This window comes from Mus caroli, unplaced genomic scaffold, assembly GCF_978045245.1.
Source record: "Mus caroli unplaced genomic scaffold, Mus_caroli_1 scaffold_13, whole genome shotgun sequence".
Classification (NCBI taxonomy): Eukaryota; Metazoa; Chordata; class Mammalia; order Rodentia; family Muridae; genus Mus; species Mus caroli.
Window position 1 is genome coordinate 31884070 of NW_028227268.1, and position 17863 is coordinate 31901932.

Consider the following 17863-nt stretch of genomic DNA (forward strand, 5'->3'; position numbering starts at 1 on the left):
AATATTGAATCTGTCTTTAAATATAATAAAATTTATGTGAACACATAGATTCACATGCCCGAATTTCTCTAGACTTTAAAAAAAGTTTCTCGCCAGGCGGTGGTGGCACACACCTTTAATCCCAGCACTTGGGAGGCAGAGGCAGGTGGATTTCTGAGTTCGAGGCCAGCTTGGTCTACAGAGTGAGTGCCAGGACAGCCAGGGCTACACAGAGAAACCCTGTCTCGAAAAACCAAAAAAAAAAAAAAAAAACCAGAAAGTTTCTTAAAACTGAATTAAGTAACAAAGTTTCTTAATATTTGTATCCATGTTCACAAAACTAAGTCTTTTAGAATACTATATCTTTTCATGGCTACATTTATTTAAGGATATTCAGTATTTCTTTTCAAGGAAATTACATACACTGATCATAGCCCTAAGTAGTATCAGCCACAAAACATATTTCAATATCATTTTAATTTTGAAGCCAATTTGTGTAACACTTACCAATAAGTATGATTTGCCTCTTGATACATATGACAAAAATATAAACTAGGTATGATTGTATTGTTACAACTTTCAGGGGCATTACTTCAGAAGTCATATTTCCCCTTAAAAGCTTAATGCACATCAGTTCATTCATATGCAGTGTGATATTAATGAGAAAAATGTAAATTGCCCCATTGTTTTGTTTTTGATTACTGTATGATGGGGCTGAAACTGTGCCCATAGCAGTTTTTACACAGTGAACATCAGAAAGCTAAGCACAAGTTGGTAGGATTTTTACCATATGTATGTATCTTATGGTGTAATGAAATAATAAAACTCTTGTTTAAAAACATCAATAAATTCAATGTCTTCCTCTAACAAATCTGGAATGCCATCTGCTATAATAAAACTTGTTTTTCATTATTTAGCTGAAAATTTTCTTTTAGACATCTATTCTAAATATTTAAGGTTTTTTTTTTCAGGCTCAAAACTAACATTTCATCAAAATTCGGGAGATTGTTTGAGATAAATGTTAATGAAATCTCAATCAGAAATTCTCCCTTGTTACATCTCCTACCTGAAACTATAGAAATGCAATTTGTTTGCATATTTTAATTATGTCGATTGCTGACATTGTTAAAGAGTTTTCAAGGTGTGTGGGCCTTTGTGACATAATTAAAGAACTTTGTTTATACATACAAAATAGTTTATCATTTTACCATAATGGAAATTACCAGCTGCCATGGCTACCAGTATGGGGCATGGAGTTACAGAGACAAAGTGTGAAGCAGAGACTGAAGGAATGACCATCCAGAGACTGCCCCACCTGGGGATCCATCCCATAAACAACAACCAAAACCAGACACTATTGCATATGCCAGCAAGAGCTTATTGACAGGAGCCTGATAAAGCTGTCTCCTGAGAGGCTCTGCCAGTACCTGACAAATAAAGAAGTGAATATTCACAGCACAGGGTCCTCAAAGAAGGAGCTAGAGAAAGGACCCAAGGAGCTGAAGGGGTTTGCAACCCCATAGGAGGAATAACAATATGAACTAACCAGTACCCCCAGAGCTCCCTGGGACTAAACCACCAACCAAAGAAAACACATGGTGGGACTCATGGCTTCAGCTGTATATGTAGCAGAGGATGGCCTAGTCAGTCATCAGTGGGAGGAGAGGCCCTTGGTCCTGTGAAGGTCATGTGCCCCAGTATCCCCTATATATCCCCTATATGCCAGGGCCAGGAAGTAGGAGTGGATGGGTTGGTGAGCAGGGGGAGGGGGGAGGGGATAGAGGGTTTTCAGAGGGAAAACTAGGAAAGGGGATAACATTTGAAATGTAAATAAAGAAAATATCTAATAAAACAAAGTAAAAAAAAAAATAGAATAAAAATAAAAACAACTTAGCCAATTGATTCTTTACTGATTGTTAAAAGAACTTTCTAGAAAATTCACTGAACACTTACAAAGTGTTTCACTATTGCTCAGTTTTTATATGTTGAAAAAAATATTGCATTCCAAGTATCTTTGTAAAATATACATTTAGTTTCTTTTCCTGTCCAAGTCATATTTCTAGTCAATTTTTTATCCTTAGAATATCCTAATTTTATTCTTGTTAATATTTTGATGTATTCTGTGCACATTCCTTCATGTGAGTACTGTATATACCTTGATCGTCTCCACCCCTGACTCCCACCACAGCACCTCCCTTACCCTTCACACTCACCGTGGCATCTCAGTGGCCCCTTCTGGCTTTCTTTCCCTCTTTTTTATGTTTTTGTAACCTTCTGAGCCCAATTAGTGCTGACTGCATGCTTGGTGGGTATGGGGTCCTGTGCTGGCCAGTGACCACACTCTTGAGGAGTAATGACTTCACCTCCATCAGCAGCCCATCAGTTGTCGATAGCTCCTTAGCTAGAGATAGACCCCATGTACCCTTCCCACATCCACACCAGGGTGCTGACTGCCTTGATCTTCTGCAGTCTTTACACAGGGAGCCATAGCAGCCCTGTGAGTGCAGTGGTCATGGCATGTTCTGAAGACAGCATTTCCCAGCTCTCATTGCCACCCTTCCGCTCTTGGATTTACTCTGCAGATATTTCCTGAGCCTTGAAGGGTTTAATATAGAACTTCTTTATAGGGTTGAACACTCAATAGTTGTTTGGTCTCAACTCTTGGATCCGTTATAAGGCTCTATAGTGACTGCTGCTCACTGGAAAAGATAGTTACTCTAGCTCTGAAAGCAAAGCTAACCTGTGCACTGAAACATAAATATTTAGCAGCAGCTTGACACACTGTACATTTAACAAAACAGCATTAGTAAGTTTCTTTTAAGGCATAAGGCCTCCCCAGCCATGGTTTTTGGTCTGGTTTGGTTTCGGGGTGTGGGTGGGGTTGGTATTTTGTTTAGTTTAACCAAATTAACATGAATTCCTCCTGTCCAGTCATCCTCACATCCAATCAGATAGCTGGTGTACCCATGACACTCATGCTCCTGTTGTAGCAGTAGGCACATCCTGCCTGGTAGGTGGCTTCTGTAGCATCCTGGTCCACCACTAGGGAAGTCCATTGATGCGCCTCTCAAGGCTGCCTGCTCAGAGCCTTTCAGCACTGTGAAGGTTCACCCACAGGGAGGAGTTCCTAGATTAGTTTCAGCCCAGTTTCTCCCTCTACGGCCTTCAAAGTAAGTTTTGTGTCTTCAGCAATGGCAACTTACGAGCTCATTAAGGTAGGCAAGCAAGAGCAATGGCAAGAGCAATGGCAAGAGCATGTGTTGTGTGGGGGCTTCTGGGGGTCTCTAATTCATAGGGAAAGATCCTTTATTCACTCTTTGCAGGACCTTATCTTACTATAAAATGTTGAACCAATCCTACAAAGCACCATGGTCTCTCCTTTCACAGGCTCTTCAGCTACTTTAAATCATAGAAACACGTTTACCTTTAGTGTGACAACCCAAAAAGAAAGCATTGAGTAACCACCAGGACAAGGGGATGATGGGTAAAAAAGGAGGGAGAGGAAAGGAGGAACATAAAGAGCAAGCTTTGAAGCATTGCCATCCTTTTTCAGGTCCCTTGTTTTTCTTCTTGCCATGAGACTTCTTACTCTTGGTCCTGATTATATATATATATATATATATATATATATATATATATATATATATATATATATATTTCATGCACCAAAGAATAGCCCAGCCCTGCTGTTTAGAATGGAGACACTTTCCCATGAAGTTATACCTGTCACTTTCTTTTCCTTCAAGTTCTAACAACTTCCAACACGTATGAACCGTTCCTGTAGCATCTTTGATCAACAACTTTGTAAAACCCACCCTCAACACTCAAGTTGTTTTTAAATTGACTTCCAAGGTAGCGTTATGACCCCAGGCAACGGTGAATTGGTGACTACTCTAGAGCCAAAACACTTAGCTTGTCTGAACCAGTCTTTGCTCTGATGGAATAGGGGAATTGTTTACTTGGCAACTCGACTAGGATCAGATAAGTCCAGTTGTCGTTGCCTCGCCTGTACCAAGCTTGTGCTGAAGACTTCAGAAGGGCATGAAATAGGTGGTCAAGTCAGTAGGATTCTCTTGCAGGGGCTCAATCCGATGAAGCAAGAAAGACAACTTTGAAAACATGTCATATATCTCTAAAACAAACCCTAGTTACAGTCCCACACTTCTAGGGATTATGTTTCCTTGTGGTTTCAAAAAAAAACAATGACACCTCTAATTTTTATGTTTGGGTGGCCTCTAGATCTCTAATTCAGTTTTGGCAATTTGAACGTCCAATAGTTTTCTTGAGCAGTACTAGTGGTTATTCTAAAATACCATCTCATGAGAGAGGAAAAATAAAAACACATATATTTGTTATACATTTCTGCTCCAAAAGCATGCTGTTGTAATAATGGCCTTCATGTCAGAATAGTAACTTTTGCTTCTCACTAAAGTCCTTTTACCGAAAGATGCCTCATGCTGGCCTTTTGAGGCCATTGTCCCCTCCTCCCACCTACCCTCCTCATGCCTGACACCCACTAATCTATTGTTGATCACAATTTTTGTCCTTTAAAAAAACACACAAACGGAACGATACAGCAAGCTGCCTTTCATAATGGTCTATTTCCATCCAGCTTATCTCCCTGGGATTCCCCTGGACTGTTGTATAGACCCACAGATTGTTCTTTACGTTGTTTCTGAGAGCATTATAAAACTAGTTTTCTCTAAAGAAGGTTGGTGGATTGTTCCAGTGTTGCCTTCCTGGTTGTGATATTCTATTAGCATGCACGGTGTAACCAGTGGCTGAGATTTTATGGACACAAGCGTTTCAAGACAAACAAAGTAATCTGAAAACCATTATAAAGCACTTATAATGTTGGACAGCAGTGGGATTAAAGAAGCTCATGGAACAAATATAGCTGGGTTTATTTTTCAGCATTAATTTTCTTTTGTGTGTGTGCGTGTAATGAGAAAATTACTTCTCTTTTCTCTACCATTAGACTCTGCAGTAGAAACTGCCTAAGGTAAGGAAAGCTTACTTGAAAAAGGAGCAGGAAACCTGGTTTTCCAGCGTTCCAGTCGTCATTCCTGTTTGCATAGACATCATTTGTACTCAGTGATTCACTGGAAGTGCATGCAGCAAACATCAGTGTTTCTATAGCTATGGTACAATTGCTGTATCTCCACAGAGTTTACTGTGTTGGAAGCCTGGTATTCAGGATAACGACATAAACACACAATAGAACCATTAAAAAGTAGAAAGATCCTTAGATCGTGGGTCATGTTTTGGATGTTTGTATAGACCTTTTGTCTCTCCATGCCAATTCACCTTCTCACAGGTGGCCCATCTCACTTTCCCAACCTTTGAACATAAAACCCAACAACTAACTAACCCCTTCTTTACAAGTCACCCCACTCAAATATTTCATAGCAGGGAAAACTAATATAATTGTCTATGTCAGAATCCTATTTCCAAATAGTTATGCTCATTTCATATAGAAAAGATCTTGGTGTTAGAAGGATTCCAAGACAGACATTTTTCTGTCTTTTCTGTATTATAAACTTATTTTAATTGTGTTGGCTTAATTAGACACCATTTTCAGTGTTGGGGAATTTGGGAGCAAAGTGATGGCATTCTTCATAGAGACCTGCAGTTAGTTTCTTTATACCATTTCCTGTAGGAGGTTTCCCTCTGGGAAACTCGTGAAGATGGGGTTCCATACAATGCATGGAGGGAGCACCATTTAGGTTACACTTTAGACGTCTGTGTAGATGCTAAACTTTTTTTTTTTTTAGTGTTGGAGCAATATATAATAGTTGGACTGACAAACAAGAACATTTGATCCAAGGAGGAAGTTGTTCCAAGGAGGAAGTAGTGATAAGGCGGCTGATTCTATTAACGTCTTATCTTGGCAGTTTGCTGTGTAAAAAATACTCTCAGTAGTTCTACAGTCATGTGGGACTCGTAGTAATGATTTATTCACAAAACGCTGACAAGTTAAAAAGAAAATGCGCCTGGTCATGTCTGACCCCACATAAGTATTGTTTAGAAATCTGCATTGGTTTATTGTCTTTTTGCATTATATATGAAGCGATTGCCTCTGCCTGAGTTCCCGAATAACTAGAGATCTGCTTCACAGCTCTTGAGTATTAATGGCATGTGTACTCAGTGATTCACCTAAAGTGCATGCAGCATTTTAAGCAAGCTTTAGCAAACCCAAGTGTTGCCATGGCTACAGCACTGTTACAGTATATCTATCCCCCAGAGGTCCCTGGGTTGGAAGCCCAGTGTTCAGGGTAAAGATTTAAACGGCTGATAGAACCATTAAAAAGTGGGATTGCCTAGTCACAGGGAATGGTCATGGACGCTCCTAAGGGACCCTTGCCTCTCTGTGCTGTTGCTCCTTCTCACACATGCCTACTCTCACACACACTTGCTGGTCTGGCAGAATGACACTACTGGCTTCTCCACACGGCGCTTGGGTAACTTGCATCTCCTCTCTTGCTTTTTAAATTTCCTCTATCATACACTTTGTCCCATTTCCTCACATTAGTATACAAGATCTCTTTCTTTTTTTTTTATCAGATATTTTCTTTATTTACATTTCAAATGTTAACCCGAAAGTTCCCTATACCCTCCCCATGCCCTGCTCCCCTACCCACCCACTCCCACTTCTTGGCCCTGGTGTTCCCTGGGGCATATAAAATTTGCAAGACCTAGGGGCCTCTCTTCCCAGTGATGGCCTACTAGACCATCTTCTGCTACATATGCAGCTAGAGACACAAGCTCTGGGGGTACTGGTTAGTTCATACTGTTGTTCCACCTATAGGGTTGCAGATCCCTTCAGCTCCTTGGTTTGGAGCTAAGTCGAAAGGATGGACCATCCAGAGACTACCCCACCCGGGGATCCATCCCATAATCAGCCACAAAACCCAGACACTATTGCATATGCCATCAAGATTTTGCTGAAGGGACCCTGATATAGCTGTCTCCTGTGAGGCGTTGCCAGTGCCTGACAAATATAGAAGTGGATGCTCACAGTCAGCTATTGGATGGATCACAGGGCCCCCAATGGAGGAGCTAGAGAAAGTACCCAAGATCTCTTTCTGTAGGAGACATTGGCTCTGTTTCTCGGAACCCTGATGTGAGATACTTAACTTGTATAAAAGCCCCTTCTCCCATTTAATAAACACGAAAAGTTTTGTGTTGTCGATTTACTTTTACTTTTTTTCTTTTAAAATCTGTGAAACTGTTTATTCCTGGCCATATTTCAGATGTATATTTACCCAGACCCCCACCCTGTCTCTATTTAATACTGAAAGTATTGTGTCAGCATATGGTATAAGATGAGAATATACACTTTTTTTTTTCCTCCCAAGTGGTTTGCCGTAGCAACCGTTTATTGTTTTTGTGGTATCACCCTTAGTTACAGACTCAATTCTTTCTTAACCTAAGGTCTGTTTGGGTTATTCCATCTTTACAGTACTTTCTCAATAATGATATGTTGTGTTGGTGACTATTTTGTTTACCTCTTAAGCTAAAATCCGATGTTACGTTATTTATCTATGCATTACAACCTTAGGCTGTATCCTACTTTGGGCCCCCCATACTCTTTGAATTTCATGATCTTAGACAAAATGCCACACACACACACACACACACACACACACACACACAGTTTAATATGATACATATTCCAGTTAAACCCCTCAGGGTTATTTTGAAAGAATTAATCATCTCTTTTAATGATGGAGTCCCTTAAGCGCTAAAGTTTGGAAGAATCACCATGTTTAATGTCTACAGATGTGGCCACTGAGCTGCACGGTATCTATAAAGAGGGTTTAAATGCTGACAATGAAGGAAGGCTTCCAGATGTCCATGATCTGTGCTGCCCAAAGCCGTGTTGATGCCTGTGGTATCCAAGGGTCTTGTCTGGCTCCAGTGTCCTACTGCAGCTGTGGCCAGGTTTCAGGGTCAGAGTCCTGTTACTGGAAACTCTGAGGAGGCTCATGGTCTGTCCTCCCTTTACTTACTATGAAGAGCAAGAAAGCTACATTTGCTCTGATATCAACAACTGCAGATGCACAGCTGAGAGGGAGGGACAACCCCTACCCCCACTTCACCCCTACACACAAGAAAAAAAAAGAGTGACAGCCTAGAAAGGAAGCCACCAACGAGAACTCTTAACAAGTGTGATGGAGATTCTGAAGTATAGAATCTCCCCTGTTGATGGCTTCTGGTTGGGCCCAGGAAGGGAAGGACTCAGTTCTATTTAAGGGGCAAGCCACTGAGAGTTGGACAATGGGTCAGTGAGTATACCCGTAACACAAACTGGACTTGGGTTTTTTTTCTTTTTCTTTTTTTACTTTTGGAGAAGGTCACAAGGGTAGCAGGGCAGACAGGAAAGGACTAGGAAGTGAGTGATTCGGACACATGTAAAATTCCCAGAGAATCAATAAAAATATTACATTAAAAAAAGTATAATATAACAATACATTCATGGTCGACTGAAGTCCAGATGTGAAGTGGCTGATTAATGGCAAGAATATTTTTTTTAAGAATATTTTTTATTTACTAGTATTATCTGGTCTGTGCGTAAATGATGCGTATGTGAATGTACACGTCCCATGGCTCATGTGCAGAGATCAGAGGACAACTTTTAGAAGTTGGGTTTCTCCTTCCTCCACGTGGCTCCCTAGGAATTTAATTCACATAGCCAGGCTTGCATCGCAAATGCTTTTAGCAAGGAGCCATGTCATGGCCTCTAGTATGAAGATTTTAAAGGCTTTGTACATATAGATTGCCAAAATGCTCACCAAAAAAGCGGTGACAATTCAGTCTTCCACAGTGTAGACATGTCCTGCTCTCTGAATCCTAGTTCATGTTGGAGATTAGGATCTTTAATTATGTAAATCAAAAGTAACTACTTTGTTGTCTCAAGAAAAAAAAGTGAAGCCTTCCAATACTACAGATGTACTCCTTGGGCATACTTGTAACTAAAATTGGCAAATACATTTCTATCTCATGTCAACCTTCAGTACACTAAATATATATATACACATATACATACATACATACATACATACATACATACATGTTCACGGCTAAACCATTCTGATTAAAACATGGCTAAATATGATTTAAACTAATTATTATTTATATTGTACAAAGTATCGAATCCTACACCTTGTCTGAGTGGTGTACTTTTGTACGTGTGCTGGACCGGGGACTGCGCGTTATGAAGGAGATTGGAAACTGTTTCTCTGATTTTCTTTTGTGTTGAGAGGCAGAACTGAGTTTTACACCTCTTAGAACAAGGCAGCTGCAGGAGAAGAAGCTGGCAGCCCCTGGGAGGATTAATTAGAGCTAATGATAATATGATTGACCTCATTTTCCTCCAGAAAGTTGAGGTCATTTTTCTCTTTGCACAGTGAAGATTTTACTTTTTCATGTATAATAAACTTTGTTTTCTGAACTCACAGATGACCCACGCTCCACACTTTACAAACATGTTGCTATCTACATTGTCAGATCAGGATCTGGTGGGGCTGGAAAGAACCTTTAAGATTGCATTGCCCTTGACAGCATTTGCTGTATTAATACATGTTGAAAATGGAACTATAAATAAATATTTGTAATTTTGAAATCTTTAATGCAAAAAAATAACATAATTGTCAAATAGTTAAGCATAACTTTTTTCAACTTTGGTATTTGCTTCATTTTAATTTAGATTTTATATAATCTTGTTTGCTTGATAAATGCCATAAAATGAATTTTTAAAATTTTATGCAGAGGTGTATGGATATCTTTGTGTTATCATGGAAGAGAGTTGAATGTACTAAAGCACATGCTAACTTGGAACTTGGCAGTAGAAAGCTTGGTGGGGAGAAGAGAAGTTGGAAAAGGGAAGATGTAGTTTACAATGGGCCATACTTGTTACTTAAAGTGGGGCCTGACCAATGTTTACTGAAGTAAACTGACCATTCAGAAATGTGGAGAGCACACTTCAGTGACCATCACAGCAGGCCAGCTGACCCTGTATCTGATGACATGATACGAAAGGAAGTAAGAAATGGCTGCAAATTACATTATAAAGATTTCATGGTGTTTAATGGATGGTTAAATGAAGCGGTACAGTCATTAGACCTGGACTACCCATGAAGATAGGGAAGAAAAGTGGGACATAGAGACAGGTAATAAGTTTTCTATGAGCTAGTCTTGGTCTTTCGTACCTCTAGTCCTAGCATGTGGGAGGCTGAGGCAGGAGGATCAATTCACATTTAAGATTAACCTGTGCTATATGAGTTTCAAGTCCAGCTTGAGCTTGTTACACAGCAAAAGGGTTTCTCCAAAAGTGTTTTATGAATTTAGAGTCTTCCCTAAATTCCTTCACGATTATTGGGTGTGTTGTCCGTTCATTCGAGAATATATTTGCAGAGCACTTTGAGAATCATCCTTTCAGACAGCGAAAAATTAGTTCAGAAACACAGATTAAGGAGATGGGCCACAACTTGCTTTTAAACAAGGCTCTCATTCAACAGCCTTCTTCCTGCAGAAAGCCTTAATCTTTTTTTTTGAAAACTGTAAATACGACCTAAGACTGAGAAAGGTTTCCCAGTGAGTGGATGTCGGAAGCTGATAAGAGAAGCATTCTGGGGGCTCGGTAGCATAAATTACTTAGACATATCTTCTTGCAATCTGCTGTTTTCTCCCGTCAGCCACTGACATTTGAAAGATTTACTGATTAGCTTATAAATTACAGAGCTGGTAAGTGTTGTGGACTTCTAAGCTAATTACACGTTTGCAGCTGCAATTAATGCCCCCACTCTAGGGAACTTCAAGTGCTAATACCTAGAGAGAGGATAGTTTCATGTAATTTTTTTCTATTGTTAAAAAAGACATGTGTAAATTACATTTCCAAACAGCCGATATTACCAGATGAGTACCTCAAGAAAGCCCTTAATACATTATCTAGTCAGGCTGTGTAATGGCATAAATGATATGTATATATTTTTTTCAAAATAGCAACAAAAAAAAACAAAAGAATGATAGTCAGAATATTAATAGTTTCTTTAACCTTCTTGTGAGAGTTATTTTGGTCTTATAATTATTAGAGCCCACTATACAGATGAACACACTGAGTCTTAGAGAATTCATTAGCTGAAAATGGGGAGGGGGAATGAGTATCTAAGATAATGGCCTAGCTAGGACCCATCCACAGCCTTTTCTTTTGTACTGTGTTTTCGTTTGGTTTGTTCTGGATCGTGTTACTTTGTGGATATAAATGCTGCATGTATGAAAGAGTTCAGTGGCCTTTATCTGACCTACAGCACTGTCTTAGTACAGTGTGACTCAGCCCAAGGAGGTATCTGCAGCTACAGAGATTTTCATCAGTTCGAATTGTTTCCAAAGAACTTGGCCTTATCTTTCCTAAAAATTCATTCCAAAACTCTCGGGAGGGAAACCTTTTTTTTTTTCCCAAAGAGGCGCAGTGGACCCGAGGTCTTTTGTCACTGTTGCCTCTGGAAAAATTCTGATTGAACTGCATATTTCAGATTCCCTTCTAACCGAGTTTGCCTATACTATGCAATATTTAAAAGCATGTTTCGGCCGCTTTCCCTAATATGCTATTATGTCTTCATTTTTGCCTTTAAAAATCTACCTTTGTCATCTGAATGAACGTCCTCCTCATACAAAGTGCCTGCGCAAATGTGGGCCGTGCTTGTCGTGATTGGGATTTCAGGTTCAGTGCGGCACTGAGAGAGTTCTGGCTAAAATGTGCCTGACACGTGAGGCTTTGCGGTTCTTTATTAGAAGACAGCCTGGGAGGCAAAGGGAAAATGAATTGCTGTGATCCTCTCTGGCTAAACCCTGCCCACTGCTGTTATCTTTTCTTTACTGCTTCCTCAGAAAGGCATCCTTGCGATGCACTAATCTTTTAAGCAGCCATTCAGGGGGAATTGGGCTAGAACTCTGCCACGGGGTCACATTCACCAGCCTGACAGTTATGCATTTACAAAAGGAACGGTATGAATTTATTCAGCATCAAACCCTCTGCATCTCTTACCACCCAGACGCATTTCACACTGTATTACCATCACTGCACTAGGACAGCGGCATAAAGCCCATCCGGACTCTTCATTTAATTAGCCAGCGTTCTTTGAACAAAAATAAAAGTGCTGTTTTTATAGAAGAATAAAAGCTGCACAAAGTGAGTGTGAAGAGGACAAATCATCAAATTAGTGATTCTCACTGCAGCTGCACTGATTTCTGCCCTCCCTCTCCTCTCACTCAGAGGGTTTTTGTTGTTGTTGTTGTTGTTGTTGTTGTTGATTGAATGGAAAATGGGGAGCAGGCTGGCCTCAAATGTGCTGGAGAGTCTGTCGATATCACCACATCCTAAGCTAGCTCGGCTGATGCTGGTACCTAAAAAAGCTATTTTATAACATTTTCTGTAGTTGACCAAATAGGATGGGCTGGTAGTGAAAAACATTAACTGAGGTCCAGAACTCATCTGAACTACCCAAGTTCAAATCCCAGCCCTGCCACCTACATATGGTTTAGTTTCTTAAGCTTCCTGATCTTTGCTTCCCTGTCTTTGAAAGGAGGATCGCTAGAGACTTACCTCATCCTGCAGTGTGCAGTTAGCTCACTCGACAGCCTTAGAGCAAGGCTGGTATTGTTACTCCCAATGATGAGAGAAGAAAGACCACCACCCCCAATCATCATGGCCAAGTTAACTAAAGCAAGCCTTTTTATTCGAGTACACAAACTGCTCCCCCTAGGGTGAGGTGTGAGAGGTACACATTGGATATAAGGAAAACAAGGAATGTGAAGCTCAAGGACTGGGGGTCTCCAAGTGGGGAACTCGGCAGAAAAGTGGGTGAGGTTATGTATCATATTCCAGATCAAAAGCCTAACAAGTTAGGGCTAAGGACCTGAAACAAAGGTGCATCATGGGCACAACAACAGTTAGACCTAACTAGGCAGCACTAACAACCTGTCTGAAACAAAGGTACCCTTGCAAGATGCTTAGCAACATTTTGAAAGACATGATTGCAGTTCCTGGAACAGATAGTACGGAACCGTATTTAGTGGAGGTTACAGGTGGGGCATATCCTAATCCTTGACAAAGATTTAATCATAGCCAGCAATGAACCTAGGAGGTCTTTTACTCTAAGATGGCTTTTAAGCCTAAAATGGAGGTAGGCTGGTTCCTCGGTAGGTTAGCTGTTACCTATTGTGTGCTGAGCAGCAATCTGGTGTGAAGTTGACCCAGGTGTGTCATTGGTCACTTTCCTGGTCACCTGGGCTGGACTGACAGGTACTGGACATTAGGTAGATCCTCCTTTGGCTCCCATATTTTTGTTTCTGAAGTCACCCTTACAGGATAAGACAAGTGTTTTCAAACAGATGGGATAAAATTCTTTGAGCGACAGGTATAGAAGGCAGCTGGCTTCTCATACCACTCCATTTTGTACCCAGCTGCCAGATTACCTTTTTTAATTAGTCCGATTTAGTCATTGTTCATATTTTTCACTACTCTGGGTATCTAGTCGAGGGCTTTCTGCACACCGACCTCAGCCCTCGGGCTTCCCTTTCTAAAGCACTCTCGCAGAAGTCTTCCAGTGTTCTGAATTCAGAGCCTTTCCCATGATTCCATTTCTTCCAGAACCTGGTCCTTTCTCTCCCCAGCCTCTTCTAAAAACAACCAACCAACCAACCAAAAAACTGTTCCCCAATAAGATCTCTCTACTCTAGTCAAAACCCACCTGGCATCCTATCTCCTAGGCCAAGTTCCTTCTAGCTTATTTGTTCGTTGTTGTTGCTGCTGTTGTTTTGTTTTCTGGGTTTTTTGTTTGCTTTGTTTTGTTTTTATTTTAGTTAACTCCTTCCACTGTTTAGCTACATCACACCTATGCTCTAAATTGAGACAGAATAGATGAAATACTAGTTACCCACTTGATTTACACTTACATCATATTCTATGGTTGTCTGTATAAAGTAGATGCTGACTTCATGTTGTTGGTGAGCTAGCCTGTTGCTCTACTCACAAGTTATGCTGGAACTCTAACTGCTTCATCTACCGTCTCTTCTACAACCACCCTGGCCAACCACAGTTCGCTTTCCCAATTCTCTTCCTCCTCTTTCTGCTCCCACCTGTGTCTTTCCTCATAGTCTGTTCTTAACTGGGTAGTGAAATGCACCCTCTTTAAACTTAAGTGAGTTCACATCACTTCTCTGCTCAAAGCCCACCAATCACTCTGAGGGAAACCAAGCTCCCTCTGATGGCCTGGGACTGCTTGTAAGATCTGCCTTCCAAACCACCCTGTCTCCACCCTCATTCATGTTACCTCTGTGCCCAGGTATTCTATCTACTGCTACCCTGTCTTTCCCATACTACTCACTGTTTCTGCCTCACTGACTGCCTTGATGTTCTCAATCCAGGCCAAGGACCTTTGCACTTGTGCCTAGAAATCCTCTCTCCAGGAAATCATGACATGGTCTCTTCTATGGGTCCCTAGTACTTGTCTTCTCAATGAGGTCATAACTGCTAAGCCTAAACTACTCTCTGCCTCTCTAAACTAGAATGTAGATTTTGAACAGTGAGAGTTTTCTGTGTATACTGTTCATACATATTCCAGGAATTGACAGATAATAAAGTTACTGGCTGGGGGATGAAAGCAGACTCTTGAGAGTATGGCCACACCCTTACTTCTCTCAGTACGTCATGCTCCAACCAAAGCAAATGCTGCATAACAGCGTCAAGAACAGTAAAATAGCTGGAGTTCAATATTAGCCATGGCAATTGGAGCAGAAAGTTCCATTGCAGAGATCCTGCACCCTCTAAAGATGCTCCGTGCTGTAACAGCTGCCATGTTAAATTATACGGTGTCCCAAGAGACTGTGCCCCAGCACCAAGGCACATTTTGAGAAAGCAAATGGCTTTTGCCACCCTAACCTTACAAGGTGGAAGGTATAGCTAGTGTTTGGAACAATTTTTTTGTTTGGTTCTGTCATCCAAAGACAGTAAAGCAATGAAAGGAGATACTCAGTACAGGAGTCAAACAGACCTGGGACCAGATGTGGGCCACTACCTGCCCTTGGTCAGCTTGTCTATTCACTGGGTCTCTGATTGCTTATATAAAAATGTTTTTTAAATGACTTTCTCTGGATGTTATTCCGAACCTTAAATGAGCAAAGACAGATGAAGCATATAGTGTGTATTTAGTAATGGTCTCTTGAACATTGTATTCAACAGATAAACAATGATATATGATGCTACTACCAAAGCAGGAAGCCACAGTCTGATATCTAGGAGGAAAGCTTTGCCTCTGGCCTTGGTCCACCAAGAAGCCCCGTAACAGCTCTCTGCAGCATCCAATGGCGTTACTTGGCCTTCTGAGACCATCAACCCCGCTACCTATGAGTTTTTTCTCCTATGAGTTTTTTAGCTCCTTTTTTCTTTAGAATCAGTTCCCATTTCTCTACTTTTGATTGTCAGTTTTCTTTAAACTCTCTTCATTTTTACAGAAATGACGCTAGCTGTGTAGCACTAAACACTTATACAGAATCTTTATACAGAAAAAAAAATCTCTGTGCAGAAAAAATTTTTTTCAGGAAACAAACAAAAGGGTTCCCATAATGAAATAACATGCTCATTCGTTTTTAGGTGGTTGGTAGGGGAAATAGACATGTTAAACATTGTAATCATAACTCCCAAAATGAGAAAACTGTTTCTGTCAACTGGAGAAGTCTGTTTTCATTTTTTTTTCACTTTGCATTAACTTTCAACTCCTTAGGAAGCCAAAGCTGTAGCTGAGGAAACCCGAGCTCTGCGAAGCCGGATTCATCTTGCCGAAGCTGCACAGCGGCAGGCACACGGGATGGAAATGGATTATGAAGAGGTGATCCATCTGCTCGAGGCTGAGGTCTCAGAGCTAAAGGCTCAGCTCGCTGATTATTCTGACCAAAATAAAGTAAGCAAACAGCCCTCTCTGGTTACCATGGTTTCCTAGCCTCTGCCGTGTATCCTGTTTTCATTCTCTTTTCATCTGCGCGTCCTAACTAGGTCAGTGTTTGTCTTCTATTATTCAATGATAGGCTGTTGTGTTGTGAAGAGGGTGGCATGGAAGTCGTGAGCCTGCCTTTATCCAAAGAGCTCTGAGATGGAAAAGCACAGGCCCCGAATTAATTGGGTCGTTGATCAACATTGTTCCATTCAGCCATTCAGGCCTGGAACTATTTAACATTTAATTGATGGCACGGATTTTCTCTTTCTGGTTTTGAGCTTGCTAATTTGTTTTGTGGCGATGGAAGGAGGAGATTCGAGGGATGAGTTTTGCTCTTTGATTAGAGAACTTGAGGCAGTATACAAGTTAATGAATTTTTGCACAAGACCTATGATGATGACTAATGAGAAATCCAAGTTTGAATTTGTTATGTTTTATCTCTTTCAATGTAAGGAATACTAAACCAGGCTCCTCTAGAAGGCCTCTCAGTTGCAATACAAGATACTGAGAACCGTGGGGAAGCAAGCTGAGCATCTCTATGTGTCTATTGCCCACAGTGTACCTACCATCTTTAATCATGACTAGCCTTCAAAAACCATAGCAGGTGTGTGTGTGTGTGTGTGTGTGTGTGTGTATTGTGTATTATATCACTGAGGGTATAAACTAGAATAAATTGATAATTTATAGCTTTATAGAAATTCGTCAATTATAAATAATGGAGTTGGGGAGGAACTGAAGGAGCTGAAGGGGTTTTATCTGGCAGCAGTGGGAGGGGAGACCCTTGGTCCTATGAAGGCTTGATGCCCCAGTGTAGAGGAATGCTAGCTCCGTAAGGAGTAGGTAGGTGGGAACACCCTCACAGAAGCAGGGTAAGGGGGGATGGGATAGGGAGTTTGCAGAGGGGAAACTGGGAAAGGGGATAACATTTGAAATGTAAATAAATAAAATATCCAATTAAAATAAGTAAAGGGTATTTATGTCTCTAACCCATTCTGCCTTCAAGAGAACCCAAAACAGCCAGGCGGTGGTGGTGCATGCTTTTAATCCCAGCACTCAGGAGGCAGAGGCAGGAGGATTTCTGAGTTCAAGGTCAGCCTGGTCTACAAAGTGAGTTCCAGGACAGCCAGGGCTATACAGAGAAACCCTGTCTCGGAAAAAAAAACAAAAAAACAAAAAAAAAAGAAGAGAGAGAGAACACAAAACAAATTTGAGCTATGAATATTCCAGCATAGAAGGCTTATGCTCTTTAACATACCAAATGAAAATGGAGCTAGTCTTAAAACAGCACAGCAGAAAATATGAAAAAAAAAAATTTCCGCTTAGCTCTGAAGACTCCCCATCATTTCCTACCTAATCTGCTCATTTAAACCAGCTCTGCAGAAGGCCAGCACCTTACCCACCACTGATAAGAGCGTGCGAGCCTGCTGGGAGCACATGGCACTTGCGAAAGCAGCAGCACTTGGTTGGGAATGCTAGTTACAGACGCATGTTGAGCTGTATATATTGTAAAACAGGGGTGGTTATGCCATGCCACAATAACCTCATGAAAATGTTTCAGAAATTACCAAAATATTAAAAAAAAATTTTAATAAAATAATTAGTTACTTTTGGAGGAAAAGTTGCTAGTTTTTAATAGTTTAATTTGTTGGGTTTTTTATGGTATTAGGTGTTAAAGAAGGACCTTATTCATGTGAGGCTAGTACCGTTAGGCTGGCTCTACTGTTGAACTACTCCCTAATCCTGTACTTTTAAGTAATATACTTTGAAGATATTTGCACAGGATTGTCGAGTGGTTGGTCTTTTTAGTTTTTAAATATTTTAAAATGTCTCTGTGTGTGATGGGGTCTTTGGAGGTGGGAGGGCATGTAACCCACTGTGTATGTAGAGGTCAG

The 17863-nt window shown here is 40.7% G+C and overlaps 1 protein-coding gene across 5 annotated transcripts in view; it reads left to right on the plus strand.

Moving 5' to 3' along the window:
• Stxbp4 (syntaxin binding protein 4) overlaps nucleotides 1–17863 on the plus strand; it is a 159132-nt gene that overhangs the window by 70272 nt on the left and 70997 nt on the right. For all 5 annotated transcript variants that reach the window (XM_021177757.3, XM_029483796.2, XM_085829670.1 and 2 more), the window contains one exon: nucleotides 15762–15938. In XM_021177757.3, coding sequence (XP_021033416.1) covers nucleotides 15762–15938 — 177 coding nt within the window. The remainder of the gene's footprint in view (nucleotides 1–15761; nucleotides 15939–17863) is intronic.